The sequence below is a fragment of the Oncorhynchus mykiss genome, chromosome 7 (genome assembly GCF_057628025.1).
Source record: "Oncorhynchus mykiss isolate SJ-2025 chromosome 7, ASM5762802v1, whole genome shotgun sequence".
In the NCBI taxonomy this organism is placed as follows: domain Eukaryota; kingdom Metazoa; phylum Chordata; class Actinopteri; order Salmoniformes; family Salmonidae; genus Oncorhynchus; species Oncorhynchus mykiss.
Genome location: NC_143028.1, coordinates 63,217,535 through 63,243,117, shown reverse-complemented (window position 1 = coordinate 63,243,117; position 25,583 = coordinate 63,217,535). Strand labels below are relative to the sequence as shown.

General features: G+C 45.1%; 1 protein-coding gene across 8 annotated transcripts in view; it reads left to right on the top strand.

Annotated features, from left to right (window-relative positions):
- LOC110528345 (calcium-dependent secretion activator 1) overlaps positions 1-25,583 on the top strand; it is a 186,929-nt gene that overhangs the window by 56,393 nt on the left and 104,953 nt on the right. For all 8 annotated transcript variants that reach the window (XM_036983939.2, XM_090241683.1, XM_090241687.1 and 5 more), the window contains exon 3: positions 9,956-10,288. In XM_036983939.2, the coding sequence (XP_036839834.2) occupies positions 9,956-10,288 (333 nt within the window). The remainder of the gene's footprint in view (positions 1-9,955; positions 10,289-25,583) is intronic.

Sequence of the window (25,583 nt, the reverse complement as noted above, 5' to 3'; positions counted from 1 at the left end):
AAAAGGGTGAACGAGGTAGTTAGAGAAGACAAGGAACAGCTGGGGGAAGGAGGGGAAGAGAAGGTAACCTAATACGACCAGCAGAGGGAGACAGAGTGAAGAGAAAGAACAGGAACAAGACACAACATGACAATACATGACAATATGTGTACTTTAATAGTTTTGATATCTTCACTATTATTCTACAATGTAGAAAATAGCACGAATAAAGAAAAACCCTTGAATGAGTAGGTGTGTCCAAACTTTTGACTGGTACTGTATGTATATACTGTATTCCCATCCTAATATACCTACTACTGCTCATACCATTTTCTTTCCAGATGATATACTGTCTATACACACCAGTTATTTATACTCTGGATTCTGAGACATGCTCACTCTAATATATCTGCTCTGGTTGTTATTTGGACTTGTTCCGTCATTTCTTTATTTCTTGTTTAGATTTTTTGATTATTTGTCTATTTACTGCACTGTTGGAGCTAGTAATATAGGCATTTCGCTGCACTTGCTGTAACACCTGCAAGTCCCACAATACTCACCACCAGTCCTCTCTCTGGCTCCCTCTCTCTCTTTCTCTTTCTCTCTCTGTTTCTCTCCCTCCCTCTCTGCTGTAACACAATGCTGTAACTCAACCTACCAATTTGACATTTCATCTGTCAACAAATCAAACTGTCAAAACACGCTTGTTAACTGAACCATCAGAATCATGTTCTCTTTTTCTAAGGAAACCACTGTTATGTGTTCTAATCTTGTGTATGTTTCCTATGTGTTGTGGTGGTGAGATAGTGTTGGTAGTCAATGTGATAGGCCAGGCTCAATAGCTGTCATATGCTGCTCTAACTCAATTAGCATAGAGATGAGTCTCATAAAAAGACCCTCCAGCTCCCCCTGTCTCCCGGGACCTGTTATGAGAGCTTCTCCTATGAATCAAAATCAGAGCAACGAAAGAGTTGACATACAGTCTGTCCGTGTTGTTGAAAGCTTTGAGGACTGAGGACTATACAGTGCTGCTGACATGGGCTGCTACCAAAACCTCCGGACTCTCCTTCACTGCAGCCGACTTGAGTAAAACATTTAAACTTGTTAACCCTCGCAAGGCTCCAGGCCCAGACGGCATCCCTAGCCGCGTCCTCAGAGCTTGCGCAGACCAGCTGGCTGGTGTGTTTACGGACATATTCAATCAATTCCTTATCCCAGTCTGCTGTTCCCACATGCTTCAAGAGGGCCACGATTGTTCCTGTTCCCAAGAAAGCTAAGGTAACTGAGCTAAATGACTGAGCACTCACTTCCGTCATCATGAGGTGCTTTGAGAGACTAGTCAAGGACCATATCATCTCCATCCTACCTGACACCCTAGACCCACTCCAATTTGCTTACCTCCCCAATAGGTCCACAGATGACGCAATCGCAAACACTGCACACTGCCCTAACCCATCTGGACAAGAGGAATACCTATGTGAGAATGCTGTTCATCGACTACAGCTCAGCAATTAACACCATTGTACCCTCCAAACTCGTTAACAAGCTCGAGACCCTGGGTCTCGACCCCGCCCTGCGCAACTGTGTACTGGACTTCCTGACGGGCCGCCCCCAGGTGGTGAGAGTAGGTAACAACATCTCCACCCCACTGATCCTCAACACTGGGGCCCCACAAGGGTGCGTTCTGATCCCTCTCCTGTACTCCCTGTTCACCCACGACTGCATGGCCATGCACGCCTCCAACTCAAACACTACAGCGGTAGGCATGGTTACCAACAACGACGAGACGGCCTACAGTGAGGAGGTGAGGGCTCTCGGACTGTGGTGTCAGGAAAATAACCTCACACTCAACGTCAACAAAACAAAGGAGATGATTGTGGACTTCAGCAAACAGCAGAGGGAGCACCCCCCTATCCACATCGACGGGACAGTAGTGGAGAGGGTAGTAAGTTTTAAGTTCCTCGGCGTACACATCACGGACAAACTGAATTTGTCCACCCACACAGACAGCGTTGTGAAGAAGGCGCAGCAGCGCCTCTTCAACCTCAGGAGGCTGTAGAAATTTGTCTTGTCACCAAAAGCACTCCCAAACTTCTACAGATGCACAATCGAGAGCATCCTGTTGGGCTGTATCACCGCCTGGTACGGCAACTGCTCCGCCCACAACCGTAAGGCTCTCCAGAGGGTAGTGAGGTCTGCACAACGCATCACCGGGGTTAAACTACCTGCCCTCCAGGACACCTACACCACTCGATGTCACAGGAAGGCCATGAAGACCATCAAGGAAAACAACCACCCGAGCCACTGCCTGTTCACCCCGCTAACATCCAGAAGGCGAGGTCAGTACAGGTGCATCAAAGCAGGGACCGTGAGAATGAAAAACAGCTTCTATCTCAAGGCCATCAGACTGTTCAACAGCCACCACTAACATTGAGTGGCTGCTGCCAACATATTGACTCAACTCCAGCCACTTTAATAATGGAAATGTATGGAAATGTATGTAAAAAATGTTTCACTAGCCACCTTAAACAATGCCACTTAATATAATGTTTACACACCCTACATTACTCATCTCATATGTCTACACTGTACTCAATACCATCCACTGCATCTTGCCTATGCCGTTCTGTACCATCACTCATTCATATATCTTTATGTACATATACTTTATCCCCTTACACTTGTATGTATAAGGTAGTAGTTTTGGAATTGTTAGGTTAGATTACTTGTTGGTTATTACTGCATTGTCGGAACTAGAAGCACAAGCATTTTGCTACACTCGCATTAACATCTGCTAACCATGTGTATGTGACAAATAACATTTGATTTGATTTGATTTGAGATACAGAGGGACAGAAAAAGAAAAACCTCATCCTTAGTGCTGCTCGGGGAGTCAGTGAGTTAGTGTAGTTCTTAGTATCAAGAACCACAAAGCTGCTGGGTTTTTCACGCTCAACAGTTTTCCATTTGTATCAAGAATGGTCCACCACCCAAAGGACATCCAGCCAACTTGACACAACTGTGGGAAGCATTGGAGTCAACATGGGCCAGCATCCCTGTGGAACGCTTTCGACACCTTGTAGAGTCCATGCCCAGACAAATTGAGGCTGTTCTGAGGGCAAAAGTCGGTGCAACTCAATATTAGGAAGGTGTTCCTAATGTTTTGTTCACTCAGTGTATATCTGTCTATTATGCGTGGGAATACTTTGAAACCTATTTCCAAAATTAAAATAACTTGGAGCGAATTTGCTGGTGTTTTTACAGTTTTTGATGTCCAAAAATAATTGGCAGATGAATGTCAACCCTGATTGAAGGCACCTGATCCTCATCGGTTGCTCACGTGTTTAAAATTGGTGCTTTTTCTGAATGAAGGGGATTCGTGTCTTCTCACTGAGGAAGGCTGCAAAGCCAAAACGTCTGTGTTCGCTGTCCCTGATTCAGTGAAAAAAATAATATATGAAAATGAGGTGAGCTTTATGCAACATCTTTTTGAGTGCGGACCCAGCACACTTTTTGTTTGTCCAACAATAAAGAAAAAAATGTTGCTTAGAAAACTTGGCCAAATCAAATATATTAATGCAATGCGTTGAATGAGCTCCAAAGCAATTCATTTGAAAACAAAAATGGCGACTCCATTGAAATAGTGTTTACCCACCTAATGGATGACGACAGGTTACTTTGTCTTCTTTGTTTGACTGAGACACCCCCACACAGCTCTGTCTGCTTCCTGGGCCATGAAGAACTCTGAAAGCACCAAAGACAATCAGGACAAATCAGGACAAATAGATATACTGTTACAGGCTTGTGTTAGCAAGTCTCTCTCTCTCCCCCCCCCCCCTCCCCCCTCTCTATCTCCCAACCCACAGCAACTTCATTATTTCAGTGTTGTAAATACATAACATGACAGGCTTAAAACTCTACTGTCTTCTTACTGTAGTGTGTCACTGGTGTTTAGTCTCAGTGGACAATGGGGCCACAATTTGATTGTGATAGTCTTAGAGTGTGCTGGGGCCTGGTAGACAGTAACTCTGATGTGTGTGTCCTGTGCTATTACAATGGCCTTGTCTGGTTCGCTCCCCATGACTCTGTCATTAATGGGATGGAGGTTGACCCTGAGAACGGACTGGCCTGTCCCTTGCTGCTGCAGTTGCTGCCACCGCCACACACACGCACGCACGCACGCACGCACGCACGCACGCACGCACGCACACACACACACACACACACACACACACACACACACACACACACACACACACACACACACACACACACACACACACACACACACACGTACATACATATACGTACACAGGTTCAGACACAGCCACAGACACAGTTCACTATCTCTGCAGTGCACAGGATACAGCCAGTGTTCTGTTGGCTTCACTATACTAAGAGAGGACATCAATGAAACTGACAGGAAACAAGAGACAGGAAGAACAACCACCACTGCCAATATGAAAGACTGAGGTTAAAAAAAGAATGACACTGTGATGATGTAGGGTTTTAGATGTTGTTCTTATGATGTACAAAGCCTGCTTGTCCATGTTCCATTCCTGACAGATAATGGCGAAAGAATACCACCGCCACGCCATTTCATTGAGATGATTCACTTCTCCAGCAGTGGTTTGTCTTCTGTTAGTGCTATCCGGTGTCCTTGGGACATCCCTACCCTAAATCCTAACCCTAACCCTAACCTTAACCCTCACCTAAACTATTTGAGATTTCAACTTTAATGGGGTAATGTCAGAGTCGAGATGTCCCAAGGACACAGGATAGCAAGGACCGTTTGTCTCAGCTGTGATTGTGAGAGTGAGTTCTCCACAGGTAGAGTTGCTCTCTGTAAAATGGCTGCCGTCTGCCTGGATAGGAACCAGATAGTAATTTAGAGCCCCATCACTCTCCCCGTCCTTTCACAGGAGAGAAAAGGGGTTTAAAGAGGGAGCAGGCAAATTATATATGCCAGATTTCAGACTGACTGTGGGAAACAACATCAATCAGTATTTTACTAGCCTAGCTGCTCTATAAAGTAAGGTTGGTTTGAACCCTGTAGGACAGAAAGTCCATCTGGCAGTTAGCTCTATTACATGCAGGGTCCTCAGACAGACATTTACTCTACTCTATACACACACACACACACACACACACACACACACACACACACACACACACACACACACACACACACACACACACACACACACACACACACACACACACACACAGTAAATGAGAAAGAATAGCTTTCAGCCTGATCAATTCAAGACTAGAAGTACAGTAGACCAGGAGAGAGAGAGTCTGGAGTGGATTTCCATCCAGTGGCCATCAACATTAATCCCCAATATTCTATATGCTACTACCGATCTTTCTGTCTCTACTGTTATGGCTATGGTTATATTACTCCAGTATATCACTGTAGAGCAGAGAGCTAACATCTAGTTACACTGCATCGTTCAGTATTCCACCACTATTGTGGTGTGGTATTGCAGTCAGACACTGGCCTTTCCTTTGTTTTTGTCCTGCATGGATGGCTAACTTCCATTGGCTCGTATTCATCTGCAGGCTGAGAGTCAGAGTGGTTGCAGTCACAGACACAGACACACAGGATGGCCCCGACTTTTGTTCTTCTGTACATTGGATCAACAATGATGAACAAAATGTGTGTCTTAAATGTTATGGTCAACAGCAGACCAAGGTTTAAATACTATTTCAGATCATTTTAAATACTTTAGCTGGGCTTGATTGAGTTTGCCTGACGTAAAGGAACCAAAGAAATAGTCGTAAAATTACAAACCCTGCCCATCTGGCACTCCAGGCGGGCTGAAGCAAATGTGAAAGATTGTGAAACGCATTTGAAAGATTTTATAATCATATGAGATTCCTTTTAATCATACATGTAACTGCCACAATAAAGGAAACACTTGACTTCAGTATATGAGGGATACAAAGTACACTGAACAAAAATGTAAATCCCAGAAATGTTCCATACTTACAAAGAGGTTAGTTTTCTCACATTTTTTGCACACATTTATTTACATCCCTGTTAGTGAGCATTTCTCCTTCGCCAAGATAATCCATCCACTTGGTTTGGCATATCAAGAAGCGGATCATTACACAGGTCCACCTTGTAATGGACACAATAAAAGGACACTCTAAAATGTGCACAATGCCAGAGATGTTTTGACGCTGCTTGCAATTGGCATGCTGATTGTTGGACTGTCCACCAGAGCTGTTGCCAGAGAATGTAATGTTCATTTCTCTACCATAAGACGCCTCCAACATCATTTTAGAGAATTTGGCAGTACGTCCGGCCTCACAAACGCAGATTTTGTTTAATCTCGCCAGCCCAGGACCTACACATTTGGCTTCTTCACCTGCGAGATCGTCTGAGACCAGCCACACAAACAGCCAATGAAACTGTGGGTTTTGCACAACTGAAGAATTTCTGCACAAACTGTCAGAAACTGTTTCAAGGAAGCTCATGTGTGTGCTCGTCGTCCTCATCAGGGTCTTGACCAGACTCCAGTTCGACATTGTAACAGACTTCAGTGGGCAAATGCTTACCTTCGATAGCCACTGGCACGCTGAAGAAGTGTGCTCTTCATGGATTAATCCCAGTTTCAACTGTACCGGGCAGATGGCAGACAGCTTGTATGGTGTTGTGTCCCAGTTCTTCCATGGCCTGCATACTCACCAGACATGTCACCAATTGAGCATGTTTGGGATGCTCTGGATTGACGTGTACGACAGCGTGTTCCAGTTCCCGCCAATATCGAGCAACTTTGTACAGCCATTGAAGAGGAGTGGGACAACATTCCACAGGCCACAATCAACAGTCTGATTACCTCTATGCAAGGTGAGATGTGTCGCGCTGCTTGAGGCAAATGGTATTCACACCAGATACAGACTGGTTTTCTGATCCACACCCAATCTTTTTTTTAAGGTATCTGTGACCAACAGATGATCTGTATTCCCAGTCATGTGAAATCCATAGATTAAGGACTAATTAATTTATTTTAATTGGCTGTTCCTTATATAAACTGTAACTCAGTACAATCTTTGAAATTGTTGCACGTTGCGTTTATATTTTTGTTCAGTATTTTTATCGCAACAGTTTTTGCTTGATCAACTCTATGCGAAGGAGATGTGTCTGCATGAGGCAAATTGTAGTTGCACCACATACTGACTGGTTTTCTGATCCACACCCTACCTTCTTTAAAGGTTATCTGTGACCAACAGATGCATATTTGTATTCCAAGTCATGTGAAATCCATAAATTAGGGCCTAATTTATTTATTTAAATTGACTGATTTCCTGATATGAACTGTAACTCAGTAAAATCTTTGAAAATGTTGAATGTTGCATTCATACAGTTGAAGTTGGAAGTTTACATACATTTAGGTTGGAGTCATTAAAACTCATTTTTCAACCACTCCACAAATTTCTTGTTAACAAACTATAGTTTTGGCAAGTCGGTTAGGACATCTACTTTGTGCATGACACAAGTAATTTTTCCAACAATTGTTTACATACAGATTATTTCACTTACAATTCACTGTATCACAATTCCAGTGGGTCAGAAGTTTACATACACTAAGTTGACTGTGCCTTTAAACAGCTTGGAAAATTCCAGAAAATGATGTCATGGCTTTAGATGCTTCTGATAAGCTAATTTACATAATTTGAGTGAATTGGATGTGTACCTGTGGATGTATTTCAAGGCTTAGCTTCAAGCTCAGTGCCTATTTGCTTGACATCATGGGAAAATCACAAGAAATCAGCCAACACCTCAAGAAACAAATTGTAGACCTCCACAAGTCTGGTTCATCCTTGGGAGCAATTTCCAAACGCCTGAAGGTACTATGTTCATCTGTACAAACAACAGTACACATGTATAAACACAATGGGACCACGCAGCTGTCATACCGCTCAGAAAGGAGACGAGTTCTGTCTCCTAGAGATTAACCTACCTTTATGCGAAAAGTGCAAATCAATCCCAGAACAACAGCAAACGACCTTGTGAAGATGCTGGAGGAAACAGGTACAAAAGTATCTATATCCACAGTAAGACGAGTCCTATATAGACATAACCTTGAAAGGTCGCTCAGCGAGGAAGAAGCCACTGCTCCAAAACCACCATAACAATGCCAGACTACGGTTTGAAACTGCACAAGGGGACAAAGATCGTACTTTTTGGAGACATATCCTCTGGTCTGATGGAACAAAAATAAAACTGTTTGGCAATAATGACAATCGTTATGTTTGGAGGAAAAAGGGTGAGGCTTGCAAGCCGAAGAACACCATCCCAACCGTGAAGCACGGGGATGACAGTATCATGTTGTGGGGGTACTTTGCTGCAGGAGGGATTGGTGCACTTCACAAAATAGATGGCATCATGAGGCAGGATAATTATGTGGATATATTGAAGCAACATGTCAAGACGTCAGTCAGAAAGTAAAAGATTGGTCGCAAATGTGTATTCCAAATGGACAATGACCACAAGCATACTTCCAAAGTTGTGGCAAAATGGCTTAAGGACAATACAGTCAAGGTATTGGAGTGGCCATAACAAAGCCCTGACCTCAATCCTATAGAAAATTTGTTGGCAGATCTGAAAAAGTTTGTGAGCAAGGAGGCCTACAAATCTGACTCAATGACACCAGCTCTGTCAGGAGGAATGGGCCAAAATTCACCCAACTTATTGTGGGAAGCTTGTGGAGCTTGTTCGACCCAAGTTAAACAATTTAAAGGCAATGCTACCAAATACTAATTGAGTGTATGTAAACTTCTGACCCACTGAGAATGTGATGAATGAAATAAAAGCTGAAATAAATCATTCTCTCTACTATTATTCTGACATTTCACATTCTGAAAATAAAGTGGTGATCCTAACTGACCTAAGAGGGAATTTTTACTAGGATTTAACGTCAGGAGTTGTGAAAAACTGAGTATAAATATATTTGGCTAAGGTGTATGTATATCAGACTTCAACGATATGCTTGTTCAGCATATTTTTTAAAGAGGTGCTTCCACACAGGTGTGGTACCTGATTTAATTAAGCAATTAACATTCCATCATGCTTAGGGTCATGTATATATAAATTCCAAGTTGCCATTATTTTGGCTGCCATGGCCAAATGAAGGGATCTGTGAATGTTAAAGGGTGGTCTCAAAGGAGCATAGGGACATTTAAAGTGTTTTATGTGTGTGTGTCTCAGTCACCAGATCTCAACCCAAATGACACCTATAGGAGATTCTGGAGTGGCGCCCAAGACAGCGTTTTCCACCACCATCAACAATTTCTCATGGAAGAATGATGTCACATCCCTCCAATAGAGTTCCAGACACTTGTAGAATCTATGAATTTACTAGTTGAAGCTATTATGGCAGCTAGTGGTGACCCAATGCCTTGTTAAGACACTTTATGTTGGTGTTTCGTTTATTTTGGATGGTACCCATATGCAATCACAATACCCACTTGGCACAGCGGGCAACTCAATGTTGGTTCAAAGTAATTGTAATCCTTCAAGGTTCAAATGAATCCTTGAAATTACTTAGAAACAATGTTGATTCAGACAGTGTGTCCTCAGTAGGTATAGTTTATCATAGTTTATCATCGAGACTTTCTGTCTCTACTCTGTTACAAGACAGTCATTGACATCACATTGCTCTCTTTCTCTCTGTGGCATTATAACTTCAGATGCTCTACTTTCATTTACCTAGGTTTGATTACGTGATGTAATCAAAATGTATATGAGCCAGGTGTGGGTGCCCTTTATCACACTGATGATTGGTTAAGTCAACAAAAAAATTTATCTTTTCACTTGTATTTATTATTGCGCTGAGCACATTTTGGGGCATCTGCCTGAATAAATATAATTTTGGCATTTAAACCTCACTTTCTTATTTCTTCTGGATGTTTTCAACAGTGTGCGGTTATCTATCCTTTCCAACATGTCTCTCTGTGACCGCAGGTGTTCCTGAAGAGCGACCGCGTTGCCAAGATGGTCCAGAGCGGGGGCTTCTCAGCCAATGACTGCAGGGAGGTGTTCAAGAGGCACATTGAGAAGCGTGTCCGCAGCCTGCCTGAGATCGACGGCCTGAGTAAGGAGACAGTGCTCAGCTCCTGGATGGCCAAGTTCGACACCATCTACCGCGGGGACGAGGACCCACGCAAAGCCCAGCAGCGCATGACGGCCAGCGCTGCCTCAGAGCTCATCCTCAGCAAGGACCAGCTCTACGAGATGTTCCAGAACATTCTGGGTATCAAGAAATTTGAGCACCAGCTGCTCTACAACGCCTGCCAGGTAAGAGCAGGCGTTAGTAGAGGGAGGGTGTGTGTGTACGCATCACTGTGAAATATGGTTGCATCCGAAATGGTTCCCTATTCCCTGCACTGTTTTTGACTAGGGTCCATAGGCTGCTATTTCTGACGCATCTATGTGTGTGTATATCGCTGGTAAAAAAAGACCACTACTTTCCCAGTGGGCAAAACTGACTGGTGACAATGACGTCATCATGATGCCATCACAACCAGAGACTGATGTCATTGCAGACAGTTTTGCCTGCCGGGTTTACAAAAAAACAATCAAGGCCAAGAACAGTCCAGCATTTGTTACTGTCGTTCTGGCTATGCCTGCAGCTGTACAGCTACAGTGGAAAGTCTGCTGTCTCCTTACTCTCACGCAGTAGCAAGGTCACAGATCAATATGGGTTTATAGAATCACTCCAGGTTTTAGAGACCAACTGTATTTTTCAAGCATCTCAAGCATTTCAAGTTTTAATGTCACATGCACAAGTACAGTGAAATGCCTTTCTTGCCAACTCAAAACCCAACAATGCAATAATCAATAACAATGTAGGAGTGCTGACTTAAGATCAGGTTTTCCTTTTAGATTATAATGCATGGTCGAAATGATCCTCGATCAGCACTCTTACTCTGAGACAATTTGTGGATATGGGCCCAGGTTTTACACCTTGACTAGAAGGCATGTTTTACTTTCAAACAGGCTCTTCCTGTTCTTGTATTTTGGCTGAAACAGCCTTCACCAGGTTTCCATTTGGTGAAATAATATAAAATAACATGCACCTGCCACTTATTTTCAAGAGGGAGATCACACAAACCCAAAGCTGGTAAATCACAGGCCTATCTTACAGCCCGGCGCCTAGAGAGCCAGCGCTTCGATCTCCTTCCTATGAGGAGTGACATGTTGAGATGGCTCGAGGACAATGGTGGACACCAGTGTGCTTGTGTCGGACATAACTCTCCTACCCGCAGCGCTGCTTCACTTGTACAACACTCTATGAGAACGCTGAGACCTAGAGAGCAGATAGCAGTGCTAATATATTCTTCTTCCAGGAGCTTGATTAAAAGTCTGATCACAGGAAGCATTCGGAGCCAGAGCTCAGATACATTTACATTTCCTCATAATTTAATGCATTAGCAACCACACTTAAGTGAATGGTCTCATTCTCTCCCATTTCGATTTAATGCACGTGGCCCTCAGAAACCAATGAATTGTTGAAACGGCTTAATTTCTGCCTGAGAGAAGAAGTATCATCTTACTGTTTTCTTCGTAATTTATGTTGTATAACATTTTAAAGATGCACTGCACAGAAATCATTGTGCCATTTCCTGGTAGATCAAATTCTAATACTTCGCCTAATTTCAGTTTATGTGACAAAACCGGCAAGAATATAATATATTTTCCATAACCAAAAAAAGTGTTTTCTGTGGTTTGAAGCTGGTGTACAAAACCAAAAGTAAGAGACGCAAAAAAAAACTTCAGAATAGGAGGGATAAAAATAGAGCACATAGAACAGATCTACCTTAGACTTGCTTTCAATTAAAATTATAGATCTATAACACACATTTCCATGTGAATTTGGTTGAGTCTCCTAAAAAGTTACAAATGGCAGTTTTAATGGTTGCTATCCCAACGGCATATCCTCAGGAAGCTTTGAACTGATGTGTTTTTCCTTCAACTGAAGTACAGTATAATGGAAGATTGTGAATGGAGACTGGGTTACAATCTGAAGTATTAGATTGATCAAGTCAGAGGCATGAGTCTCACTCTCTCCCTTTCTGTTACGGTGAGTGAATGAGGACCCAAAAGCGAACTAACTTAAACAGAGCTTCTTTAATAACCAAACATAGGTAGGCTCAGATAGACCGGCAGATTCCGACAGGACAGGACAAGGTTACAGCAAACATGACGATAGTCTGGCTCAGGCATGAAACACAACAAACAAGAATCCGACAAGGACAGGAGCAGAAACAGAGAGAGATATAGGGACCTAATCAGAGGGAAAAAGGGAACAGGTGGGAAAAGGGGTGACGAGGTGGTTAGGAGGAGACAAGGCACAGCTGGGGGAAAGAGGGGGAGAAAAGGTAACCTAACAACGACCAGCAGAGGGAGACAGGGTGAAGGGAAAGGACAGAGACAAGACACAACATGACAGTACATGACAGTACCCCCCCACTCACCGAGCGCCTCCTGGCGCACTCGAGGAGGAAACCTGGCGGCAACGGAGGAAATCCTCGATCAGCGCACGGTCCAGCACGTCCCGAGAGGGAACCCAACTCCTCTCCTCAGGACCGTACCCCTCCCAATCCACGAGGTACTGGTGACCACGGCCCCGAGGACGCATGTCCAAAATCCTGCGGACCCTGTAGATGTGTGCGCCCTCGACAAGGATGGGGGGGGGGGGGGAAGACGAGCGGGGGCGCGAAGAACGGGCTTAATACAGGAGACATGGAAGACCGGGTGGACGCGACGAAGGTATCGCGGGAGAAGAAGTCGAACTGCGACAGGATTAATGACCCGAGAAATGCGGAACGGACCAATGAACCGCGGGGTCAACTTGCGAGAAGCCGTCTTAAGGGGAAGGTTCTGAGTGGAGAGCCAAACTCTCTGACCGCGACAATATCTAGGACTCTTAGTTCTACGCTTATTAGCAGCCCTCACAGTCTGCGTCCTATAACGGCAAAGTGCAGACCTGACCCTCTTCCAGGTGCGCTCGCAACGTTGGACAAAAGCCTGAGCAGAGGGGACGCTGGACTCGGCGAACTGAGATGAGAACAGCGGAGGCTGGTACCCGAGGCTACTCTGAAAAGGAGATAGCCCGGTCGCAGACGAAGGAAGCGAGTTGTGGGCGTATTCTGCCCAGGGGAGCTGCTCTGACCAAGACGCAGGGTTGCGAAAAGAAAGACTGCGTAAGATGCGACCAATAGTCTGATTGGCCCGTTCTGCTTGACCGTTAGACTTGGGGTGAAAGCCGGAAGAGAGACTGACGGAAGCCCCAATCAAACGGCAAAACTCCCTCCAAAATTGAGACGTGAATTGCGGACCTCTGTCCGAAACGACGTCTGACGGAAGGCCATGAATTCTGAAAACATTCTCGATGATGATTTGTGCCGTCTCTTTAGCAGAAGGAAGCTTAGCAAGGGGAATGAAATGAGCCGCCTTAGAGAACCTATCGACAACCGTAAGAATAACAGTCTTCCCCGCTGACGAAGGCAGTCCGGTGACAAAATCTAAGGCGATGTGAGACCACGGTCGAGAGGGAATGGGAAGCGGCCTGAGACGACCGGCAGGAGGGGAGTTACCGGACTTAGTCTGCGCGCAGACCGAACAAGCAGCCACGAAACGACGCGTGTCATGCTCCCGGGTGGGCCACCAAAAACGCTGGCGAATGGAAGCAAGCGTACCCCGAACGCCAGGGTGGCCGGCTAACTTGGCAGAGTGAGCCCACTGAAGAACGGCCAGACGAGTAGGAACGGGAACGAAAAGAAGGTTCCTAGGACAAGCGCGCGGCGACGGAGTGTGAGTGAGCGCTTGCTTTACCTGCCTCTCAATTCCCCAGACAGTCAACCCGACAACACGCCCCTCAGGGAGAATCCCCTCGGGGTCAGTGGAGGCTACTGAAGAACTGAAGAGACGAGATAAAGCATCAGGCTTGGTGTTCTTAGAGCCCGGACGATAAGAAATCACGAACTCGAAACGAGCGAAAAACAGCGCCCAACGCGCCTGACGCGCATTAAGTCGTTTGGCAGAACGGATGTACTCAAGGTTCCTATGGTCAGTCCAAACGACAAAAGGAACGGTCGCCCCCTCCAACCACTGTCGCCATTCGCCTAGGGCTAACCGGATGGCGAGCAGTTCGCGGTTTCCCACATCATAGTTACGTTCCGACGGGGACAGGCGATGAGAAAAATACGCGCATGGGTGGACCTTGTCGTCAGAGAGGGAGCGCTGAGAAAGAATGGCTCCCACGCCCACCTCTGACGCGTCAACCTCGACAACGAACTGTCTAGAGACGTCAGGTGTAACAAGGATAGGAGTGGATGTAAAACGATTCTTGAGGAGATCAAAAGCTCCCTGGGCGGAAACGGACCACTTAAAGCACGTCTTGACAGAAGTAAGGGCTGTGAGAGGAGCTGCCACCTGACCGAAATTACGGATGAAACGACGATAGAAGTTCGCGAAGCCGAGAAAGCGCTGCAGCTCGACGCGTGACTTAGGGGCGGGCCAATCAATGACAGCTTGGACCTTAGCGGGATCCATCTTAATGCCTTCAGCGGAAATAACAGAACCGAGAAATGTGACGGAGGAGGCATGAAAAGTGCACTTCTCAGCCTTCACAAAAAGACAATTCTCTAAAAGGCGCTGGAGGACACGTCGAACGTGCTGAAGATGAATCTGGAGTGACGGTGAAAAAATCAGGATATCGTCAAGGTAAACGAAAACAAAGATGTTCAGCATGTCTCTCAGGACATCATTGACTAATGCCTGAAAGACAGCTGGAGCGTTAGCGAGGCCGAAAGGAAGAACCCGGTACTCAAAGTGCCCTAACGGAGTGTTAAACGCCGTCTTCCACTCGTCCCCCTCCCTGATGCGCACGAGATGGTAAGCGTTACGAAGGTCCAACTTAGTGAAAAACCTGGCTCCCTGCAGGATCTCGAAGGCTGAGGACATAAGAGGAAGCGGATAACGATTCTTAACTGTTATGTCATTCAGCCCTCGATAATCTATGCAGGGGCGCAGAGACCCGTCCTTCTTCTTGACAAAAAAAACCCCCGCTCCGGCGGGAGAGGAGGAGGGGACTATGGTACCGGCGTCAAGAGCTACAGACAAATAATCCTCGAGAGCCTTACGTTCGGGAGCCGACAGAGAGTATAGTCTACCCCGGGGGGGAGTGGTTCCCGGAAGGAGATCAATACTACAATCATACGACCGGTGTGGAGGAAGAGAGGTGGCCCTGGACCGACTGAACACCGTGCGCAGATCGTGATATTCCTCCGGCACCCCTGTCAAATCACCAGGCTCCTCCTGTGAAGAAGAGACAGAGGAAACAGGAGGGATAGCAGACATTAAACATTTCACATGACAAGAGACGTTCCAGGAGAGGATAGAATTACTAGACCAATTAATGGAAGGATTATGACAAACTAGCCAGGGATGGCCCAAAACAACAGGTGTAAAAGGTGAACGAAAAATCAAAAAAGAAATGGTTTCGCTATGATTACCAGAAACAGTGAGGGTTAAAGGTAGCGTCTCACGCTGAATCCTGGGGAGAGGACTACCATCCAGGGCGAACAAGGCCGTGGACTCCCTTAACTGTCTGAGAGGAATGTCATGTTCCCGAGCCCAGGTCTCGTCCATAAAACAGCCCTCCGCCCCAGAGTCTATTAAGGCACTGCAGGAAGCTGACGAACCGGTCCAGCGTAGATGGACCGACAAGGTAGTGCAGGATCTTGAAGGAGAGACAGGAGTAGTAGCGCTCACCAGTAGCCCTCCGCTTACTGATGAGCTCTGGCTTTTACTGGACATGAAGTGACAAAATGACCAGCAGAACCGCAATAGAGACAGAGGCGGTTGGTGATTCTCCGTTCCCTCTCCTTAGTCGAGATGCGGATACCTCCCAGCTGCATAGGCTCAGCTCCCGAGCCGGCAGAGGAAGATGGTAGTGATGCGGAGAGGGGGGCAACGGAGAACGCGAGCTCCTTTCCACGAGCTCGGTGACGAAGATCAACCCGTCGCTCAATGCGAATAGCGAGTTCAATCAAGGAATCCACGCTGGAAGGAACCTCCCGGGAGAGAATCTCATCCTTTACCTCTGCGCGGAGACCCTCCAGAAGACGAGCGAGCAAAGCCGGCTCGTTCCAGCCACTGGAGGCAGCAAGAGTGCGAAACTCAATAGAGTAGTCTGTTATGGATTGATTGCCTTGACATAGGGAAGCCAGGGCCCTGGAAGCCTCCTCCCCAAAAACAGATCGATCAAAAACCCGTATCATCTCCTCCTTAAAGTCCTGATACTGGTTAGTACACTCAGCCCTTGCCTCCCAGATTGCCGTGCCCCACTCACGAGCCCGTCCAGTAAGGAGAGATATGACGTAGGCGACACGAGCAGTGCTCCTGGCGTAAGTGTTGGGCTGGAGAGAAAACACAATATCACACTGGGTGAGGAACGAGCGGCATTCAGTGGGCTCCCCAGAGTAACACGGTGGGTTATTGATTCTGGGCTCCGGAGATTCGAAAGCCCTGGAAGTGGCCGGTGGATCGAGGCGGAGATGGTTAACCTGTTCTGTGAGGTTGGAGACTTGGGTGGCCAGGGTCTCAACGGCATGTCGAGCAGCAGACAATTCCTGCTCGTGTCTGCCTAGCATCGCTCCCTGGATCTCGACGGCTGAGTGGAGAGGATCCGAAGTCGCTGGGTCCATTCTTGGTCGGATTCTTCTGTTACGGTGAGTGAATGAGGACCCAAAAGCGAACTAACTTAAACAGAGCTTCTTTAATAACCAAACATAGGTAGGCTCAGATAGACCGGCAGATTCCGACAGGACAGGACAAGGTTACAGCAAACATGACGATAGTCTGGCTCAGGCATGAAACACAACAAACAAGAATCCGACAAGGACAGGAGCAGAAACAGAGAGAGATATAGGGACCTAATCAGAGGGAAAAAGGGAACAGGTGGGAAAAGGGGTGACGAGGTGGTTAGGAGGAGACAAGGCACAGCTGGGGGAAAGAGGGGGAGAAAAGGTAACCTAACAACGACCAGCAGAGGGAGACAGGGTGAAGGGAAAGGACAGAGACAAGACACAACATGACAGTACATGACACTTTCTCTCTCTAACTCTCTCTCTCTCTCTCTCTAACTCTCTCTCTCTCTCAAATGGCTTTATTGGCATGGAAAGTGTTACCACATACATTGCCAAAGCAAACATATAGACACGCATCAAATCGATGATGACGCAGATAGATAACAATAGGACAAATAATAATACTCAATGAGTAGTAACAATTAATGGGACACTACAGTAACAAATGGACTAGGACAATAATGAAATAGTGATAAAGACACAGTTGGCAATGTTATTGCTCTGGTTTGTCGTTCCACTGTTTGTCCCTACGTGTGTGGTAAAAAGCTACATATTTAGAAGCTAATGTGGCACAAAAGTTTTTTTTAATTCCCAGTAGATATTTGATTTTCTCCCTTTCTGTTTTGGTTTCAAAATTGTTGTATTTGTTTTCAATTCTGGGAAAGAAAATTGCCCATAAGTATGTGTAGTTCTGGCAGTGTTGGAAAAAATGCAGCTGTCTCAGGGCAGAGTGAGCACAACCTGTCCTCTCTGAGATTTGTCTATGACGGCTGGTTTCTATGGCCAGGCTTTGCTTACTGAGTCTGTACACAGTCAGTGTTTTTCTCAGTTTTTTATCAGTCACAGTAGATAGATAGTCTGCCACTATGTACTGTCTGTTTAAAGCCAAATAGCTTTCTCTCTCTCTTTCTCTCTCTCTCTTTCTTTCTCTCTCTCTTTCTCTCTCTCTCCAATCCTTAATTTGTTGGTCTGTCTCACGCTGTGATAAAGCACAGCCCCTCTGAATCTTCCCATAGTTGCTTTAGTTTCTTCCCTGCTCATCCTTTGAAGATGGCTAACCTAGTTTTCCTGTGCAACCTGGCGGCGGAGCAGGGAAGAGCCGCTGGTGGAGGGTCAGGAATGAATCTGCTTGCAGGACAAGGACACAGTGCTGTGGGTTGGTATGGTGGCATGGTGGGCAATGCCTATGAACATATACCACTTGGCACTAAGCACTGCAGAGCTGCAGACAAAGGAAGCTGCCAAATTATAAATATAATCAATCGTGTTCTGTTTGTTATTTTTGCCCTTTTGCATTTTTTTGCATTGGTAACTGGAAACTGTGTTGCTGTGTTTTAGGTATAGCATATTGTGGTGCTTCTCCTCCATGATATGTCTTCAGGTCAAGACCACTTGGCTGTAGCAATGAGCTAAACTGGTCAGATTGATTTACCATTTGTCTGGATTGGAACACAGACACACATGCTTAAAATCATGCGTTCGTGTACGTACACACACACACACACACACACACAAACACACACACATGAACAGACACACACACACACACACGGACGGACAGACGGACGGACACACACACGGACGGACGGACAGACAGACACAGATGCACAGATGCACACAGAAACAGAGCGATCAGAGGCGGGCCATTTCAGCATACTAAATATCCCTATGCCAGTTACCATCTTGTCACAGCAGTGAAAACACCACTGCTCACAAGCAGCAGAATAGCTATTTTTCTGCTAACCACTGACACTATAGACCTTTTTACCACAGTGTTCAATATGACAGGAGTAACAAGGCTTTTTACCACGGTGTTCAATATGACAGGAGCAATGGGCCTTTTTACCACAGTGTTCAATATGACAAGAGCAATAGGCCTTTGACCACAGTGTTCAATATGACAGGAGCAATATGCTTTTTTACCACAGTGTTCAATATGACCGGAGCAATAGGCCTTTTTACCACAGTGTTCAATTTGACAAGAGCAATAGGCCTTTGACCACAGTGTTCAATATGACAGGAGCCATAGCCCTTTTTTACCACAGTGTTCAGTATGACCAGAGCAATATGCTTTTTTACCACAGTGTTCAATATGACAGGAGCAATATGCTTTTTTACCACAGTGTTCAATATGACCGGAGCAATAGGCCTTTTTACCACAGTGTTCAGTATGACCGGAGCAATAGCCCTTTTTTACCACAGTGTTCAGTATGACCGGAGCAATAGGCCTTTGACCACAGTGTTCAATATGACAGGAGCCATAGCCCTTTTTTACCACAGTGTTCAGTATGACCGGAGCAATAGGCCTTTGACCACAGTGTTCAATATGACAGGAGCAATATGCTTTTTTACCACAGTGTTCAATATGACCGGAGCAATAGGCCTTTTTACCACAGTGTTCAGTATGACCGGAGCAATAGCCCTTTTTTACCACAGTGTTCAGTATGACCGGAGCAATAGGCCTTTGACCACAGTGTTCAATATGACAGGAGCCATAGCCCTTTTTTACCACAGTGTTCAGTATGACCGGAGCAATAGGCCTTTTTACCACAGTGTTCAGTATGACAGGAGCAACAGGGATTTTTACCACGGTGTTCAATATGACAGGAACAATAGGCCTTTTTACCACAGTGTTCAATATGACAAGAGCAATATGCTTTTTTACCACAGTGTTCAATATGACAGGAGCAATATGCTTTTTTACCACAGTGTTCAATATGACCAGAGCAATAGGCCTTTTTACCACAGTGTTCAATATGACCGGAGCAATAGGCCTTTTTACCACAGTGTTCAATATGACCAGAGCAATAGGCCTTTTTACCACAGTGTTCAATATGACCGGAGCAATAGGCCTTTTTACCACAGTGTGATTTGTTTGTGTACAGTATAGTGCACTACTTTCGACCACATAAGCCTCTGGTCAAAAGTAGTGCACTATGTAGGGACAAAGGTACCATTTGGGGAGACAACCCTCATAAGAACCAACCCATGGCAATGGCAGCACTGCATTCTCCACTGTTGTCTCTCGATGATTATCCTAGAATCCAGATTGATATGCTGTGTTATTATTTGAAACAATGGTGAAATGGTGCATATCCATTTAGATCGATGACGGAGTTCTCCCCAAACAGAAGATGATGCTGCTCGCTGCTCGCTGCTCAGCACTAGATGCCTCAGGGCTGGTTGGAGAAGATGTGATGAGAGGTTTTCAGGGATTGGTTAAGATTCAGAGGCCATCAGTTATAGCTCTTATCTCGTGGGATTTAAGTAATTTGTTAAAGTCACATAACAAGAGAGCGGGGGAAGGGAGAAGGACTATTTCTGTCCCAGATACAAGGTACCGGGAAGCACTGCAGAAATATGGGAGTGATTCGGAGCAGGCTGACTAGACTGGTACAGTGTGACCTGTGGCCCCCCTGCACCAGCCTCTCTGGCTCTCCCAATACAATGTAATGAGGCTGGGCTGCACAATCAGGTGATAACCAGGGGAATGTGGTACAAGTGGCTCTGAGAGTGACTCAGAGCAGGTTGAGTACACTGGTACCTTGTTTTGGAAGACTAGTACACTGGTACAGTATGTATAACCAACGGCCTCATCGCACCAGCCTGTCTGGCTCTCATGATACGACACACTAAGGCTGGGCTGCACAACCAAGTGACCTAACTGTGCTATGCGTGGCACAGTCCAGCATCTGTGGTAATGCAAAGATGTACATGTCTCTATTCCTCATGCCTATTGGAGATGTGCAGGAATATGTATTTCTAAGAAGGCTGTTTCTTTCGGCTTCGTGTCTACTTTCCATTCTGTAATGTGGCTCATTATGAGTCCCAGTTTAGTAAAGCATGGAACTGAATAGAACTGTCAAGTGATGCATGAAACACACACACAGAGTAATATGTTTTGTGTTGTGAGTTTCAGTAAAGCATGCAACTGAATAGGAGCTTCAAGGCCACATCATGACAGCCGATTGACCTGGTTAAATGACTCGCTGAGTGGCGTGTAAGTGTGTGTGTACGTGGGCACGCGCGCGTGTGTGTGTGCATGTTTGGTCGTTTAGCCACGTTAAGCCAAAGGCAAGCTACTCTGCATCAAACACATTCATCCACATAAAACGCACATCATTTAGCCTTTCTAATGGTGATGGAGTGAATGGGATTTTTTTGTCAATAGAAAGGCGTTCTAAGAGGCGTTCTGAATGAGTTTGTGCCATTAGACGACACATACACCACCTGGAGTTTATTTAATGTAAGCACAATTAGACATAATTAGCAGAAATTGTCGGGCAAGTGCAGTCGGATGCAGAAAATGTGAATGTGTTGTTGCCTGCCATGTACTCACGCATAGAGATGAGATGAATGGCCTTACGAATCTCTTTCTCATATTAACCAACAAATAATTTGAACATTTGCCATCTGATCTACTTGGATGATCGTTTGCCTTGCTGTTGAGGTTGCCACTGAAGGCTGCATGCATATGAGTCATCTTTGTAGCCAATGAACCAGTCAATGCCAGTGTCAGCAATGACATGGCAAAAATACAAAAAAATAGAGATGACAATTATAGTCACGCAACCAAGCATCACAAATGTGATGATAATCACACCTCAAGGTGACAGATTCATTATCTTGGCTTTGAGCTGTAGTGACGCGGTTATATTCTTTGAGCATTACTCTAACTCAATAACAAACAATGAGACTGCTGGTTGGGTATTATTGAAGGCCATTAGACTCCATTGCTGTGTCTCTACAGTACCACAGTAACAATTTAGTCTCTCAGCTCCTCTCACAAGGCTGCTTGGGTGCTGCTGAACAGTTACAGGCACTATGGATGGAAGTGGTCAGCGTTAATATTATTCATACGGAGCAGATAACATGCAGAATGTGTCCCAAATGGCACCCTATTCCCTATATAGTGTTCTACTTTTTACCAGGGCCCATACAATTTTTGTAACAAATAATAGTGTACACTAATGTATTTATACTTACAAATATGCAGAAATATAGCCCACTTCAAATACATTTTGAAAAAACTTTGGTTTTGAATATTTTGGATCACAAATTGAGAGTGGGAGGAATAATTGACATTTTGTTTAATATTTTAGACTCTGAAGTACTGTTGGCATTTCAGCTGTGACATTTTCACAATGCAACAATTTAGAGTTTATTTTTTTATTTTGTTATTCTGTCGATGCATAGTGGGCACAGCTCACAGCCTACCGCCTACCTGCTATGGTGAGGGGGTTCATGTCTACAATAGCCTGGGTTTCAAATTGAGGATTGAGTGGGGAAAATCATGTTCATAAGACACATTATTTATTTATTATCCCCAAAAGCAAAGTTGTATAAAATTATTTGGCATTTCATCTATGGCATGACCACAATGCTTAAATGTACAGTACAGTTCCCACTCCCTGGTTCCTAGCTGCTATTATCAAGAGGAGGATGGCCCTTGACAGCCAGTGGGTTCATATTGACAATAGCCTGGCAGCAAAATTGATGAGCTTTTGTTTACATTATGTTCAGCTCTCATCAGCCATTGTTTCTGTGAGAATCACATGGAAGATAGGCTGGCAGTCTTTACTGTCTCTGCTGTCTCGGGGGCGTAAGAAGGGCCTTCACCACCACCACAGAATGTGTGTGTGTGCTAGAAAGAGAGAGAGAGAGAGATTGTCTGGGTTAGCTACAGTCAGAGACTGGGAGAGAATATCATTTCAACAGAGAATCGCAAGGCTTTTGTAAGATTTAACATTTGTTGTTTAAAGAGATTGATTCCGAATGAACAATATGTTTCAGACACAGATGTGCAGATAAAGAAACAAATATACATGTTTACAATAAGTAAAGATTTCCTGAATGGTTGAAAGTAGAGGACGTTTCTGCTGCACTTGACACCTCTAAAATACTGTAAATAGTTAAGCACTTAAGTGCCAAACCTCAATACTGCATCTAGAGTTATTCAATGAAAGCAGATTTGGTTGCCTGTTAGTGCTATGACACCACAGGGTGAAAATATCTGTTCTGTTGGTGGAGCAGGGATCTGATACAGTGATACAATGATGCAGTGCAACAACGTCACTGACTGGTAGAAAAAAATGCTGTTTCTCACACTCTCCTCGCTCAGCTGCTCTGATGTGTGATCATGAATATTTACCCGCACGGATGAACTCTCTTTCTCTCTCTTCGACTGAAATTTTTCCCCCAATCTCAAGTGGCAGCTGATTAAATTACCTTCATTGTACGCACAGGGAGATGTCAAAGTGAGGTAAGAGAGAGCAGAGAACATTAAAATTAACCTCTAACTCTGAAACGAGCAATCACAAACCCACAGCCAACAGACAGAAATGTGTGAGTGCAGTGGTGTAGAATAACCCTAGTGTTTTAATAACGAGTGTTGAACCAAAAACCACACCCATCATGCTCACATTTATATTTTAGCAGACACTCTTATCCAGAGTGAGTTCATACATTTTCATACTGGTCCTGCATGGGAACCAAACCCACAACCCTGGTGTTTCAAGCACCATGCCCTACTAACAGAGCCATACAGGACTTCTATTGCAAATTGATTTTGAGAATGTTTGTTTCAATATCTATGTTTTTGCATGTACATCGATGAATTCATCCTATGCTACTCTATTAAATAACATAGATTTCCTAAATGAATCTAATCTGTTACTTGGATTTATTGCACCTGTTACTGAAATGGTTATTCCAGTTTAGATGCTTGAGGTAGTCTCATATCTTAGTCTTCCTAACCCTGGCAGTCATACTGAATGCAAGTTGCGGATGAATATTGTTTGATAGCACCACTCTGGCTGGATTCCAATAGGAATTACACATCACTTAGCAAGCCAGCATTATGTGACTTGAAGGCCTGATGTGGTGTGCAAACCATGAGGTTTAATTGGGCTTTCACTTGATAAAGGTCACAGGACTGAAAATGAACGAATGCAACAAGCACTCTACAAATAACTTGAAAGGCAACCTGAGATATGCAAATAAGGCTTAACACCAGAGGTGTCAACCTCAAATCAAATTTATTTATATAGCCCTTCGTGCATCAGCTGATATCTCAAAGTGCTGTACAGAAACCCAGCCTAAAACCCCAAACAGCAAGCAATGCAGGTGTAGAAGCACGGTGGCTAGGAAAAACTCCCTAGAAAGGCCAAAACCAAGGAAGAAACCTAGAGAGGAACCAGGCTATGAGGGGTGGCCAGTCCTCTTCTGGCTGTGCCAGGTGGAGATTATAACAGAACATGGCCAAGATGTTCAAATGTTCATAAATGACCAGCATGGTCAAATAATAATAATCACAGTAGTTGTCGAGGGTGCAGCAAGTCAGCACCTCAGGTGCTGAACAGTTGAAACTGGAGCAGCAGCACGGCCAGGTGGACTGGGGACAGCAAGGAGTCCTCATGCCAGGTAGTCCTGAGGCATGGTCCTAGGGCTCAGGTCCTCCGAGAGAGAGAAAGAAAGAGAGAAAGAGAGAATTAGAGAGAGCATACTTAAATTCACACATGACACCAGATAAGACAGGAGAAGTACTCAAGATATAACAAACTGACCCTAGCCCCCCGACACATAAACTACTGCAGCATAAATACTGGAGGCTGAGACAGGAGGGGTCAGGAGACACTGTGGCCCCATCCGATGATACCCCCGGACAGGGCCAAACAGGCAGGATACAACCCCACCCACTTTGCCAAAGCACAGCCCCCAAACCACTAGAGGGATATCTTCAACCACCAACTTACCATCCTGAGACAAGGCCGAGTATAGCCCACAAAGATCTCTGCCACGGCACAACCCAAGGGGGGGAGCGCCAACCCAGACAGGAAGACCACGTCAGTGACTCAACCCACTCAGGTGACGCACCCCTCCTAGGGACGGCATGAAAGAGCACCAGTAAGCCAGTGACTCAGCCCCTGTAATAGGGTTAGAGGCAGAGAATCACAGTGGAAAGAGGGGAACCGGCCAGGCAGAGACAGCAAGGGCGGTTCGTTGCTCCAGAGCCTTTCCGTTCACCTTCACACTCCTGGGCCAGACTACACTCAATCATCTGATCCACTGAAGAGATGAGTCTTCGGTAAAGACTTAAAGGTTGAGACCGAGTTTGCGTCCCTCACATGGGTAGACAGACTATTCCATAAAAATGGAGCTCTATAGGAGAACACCCTGCCTCCAGCTGTTTGCTTAGAAATTCTAGGGACAATTAGGAGGCCTGTGTCTTGTGACCGTAGCGAACGTGTAGGTATGTACGACAGGACCAAATCAGAGCGATAGATAGGAGCAAGCCCATGTAGCGCTTTGTAGGTTAGCAGTAAAACCTTGAAATCAGCCCTTGCCTCAACAGGAAGCCAGTGTAGGGAGGCTAGCACTGGAGTAATATGATATATTTTTTTGGTTCTAGTCAGGATTCTAGCAGACGTATTTAGCACAAACTCATTTTTTCCCTAGGGCCGTGTTCGGTTGTCAATGAGCTCCGTAAGGCTGCGTTGAAAATATTTTGTATTTCCTCACCGTCAAAAATGTAAATAAATAGTCCCCTATCCATCGTTTTTTGCCATTTTTGATGCTCCCTGACTGTCTAATTTAATTTGGGCAATTATTAGTGAGCTGGACACAGTCAAGAAACTGTGTGAATGTAGGTCCATTATCATTTCTACACAGTTTCATTTGATTTTGATTGGACCCCTGCTTTACGATAAGCAACGTGT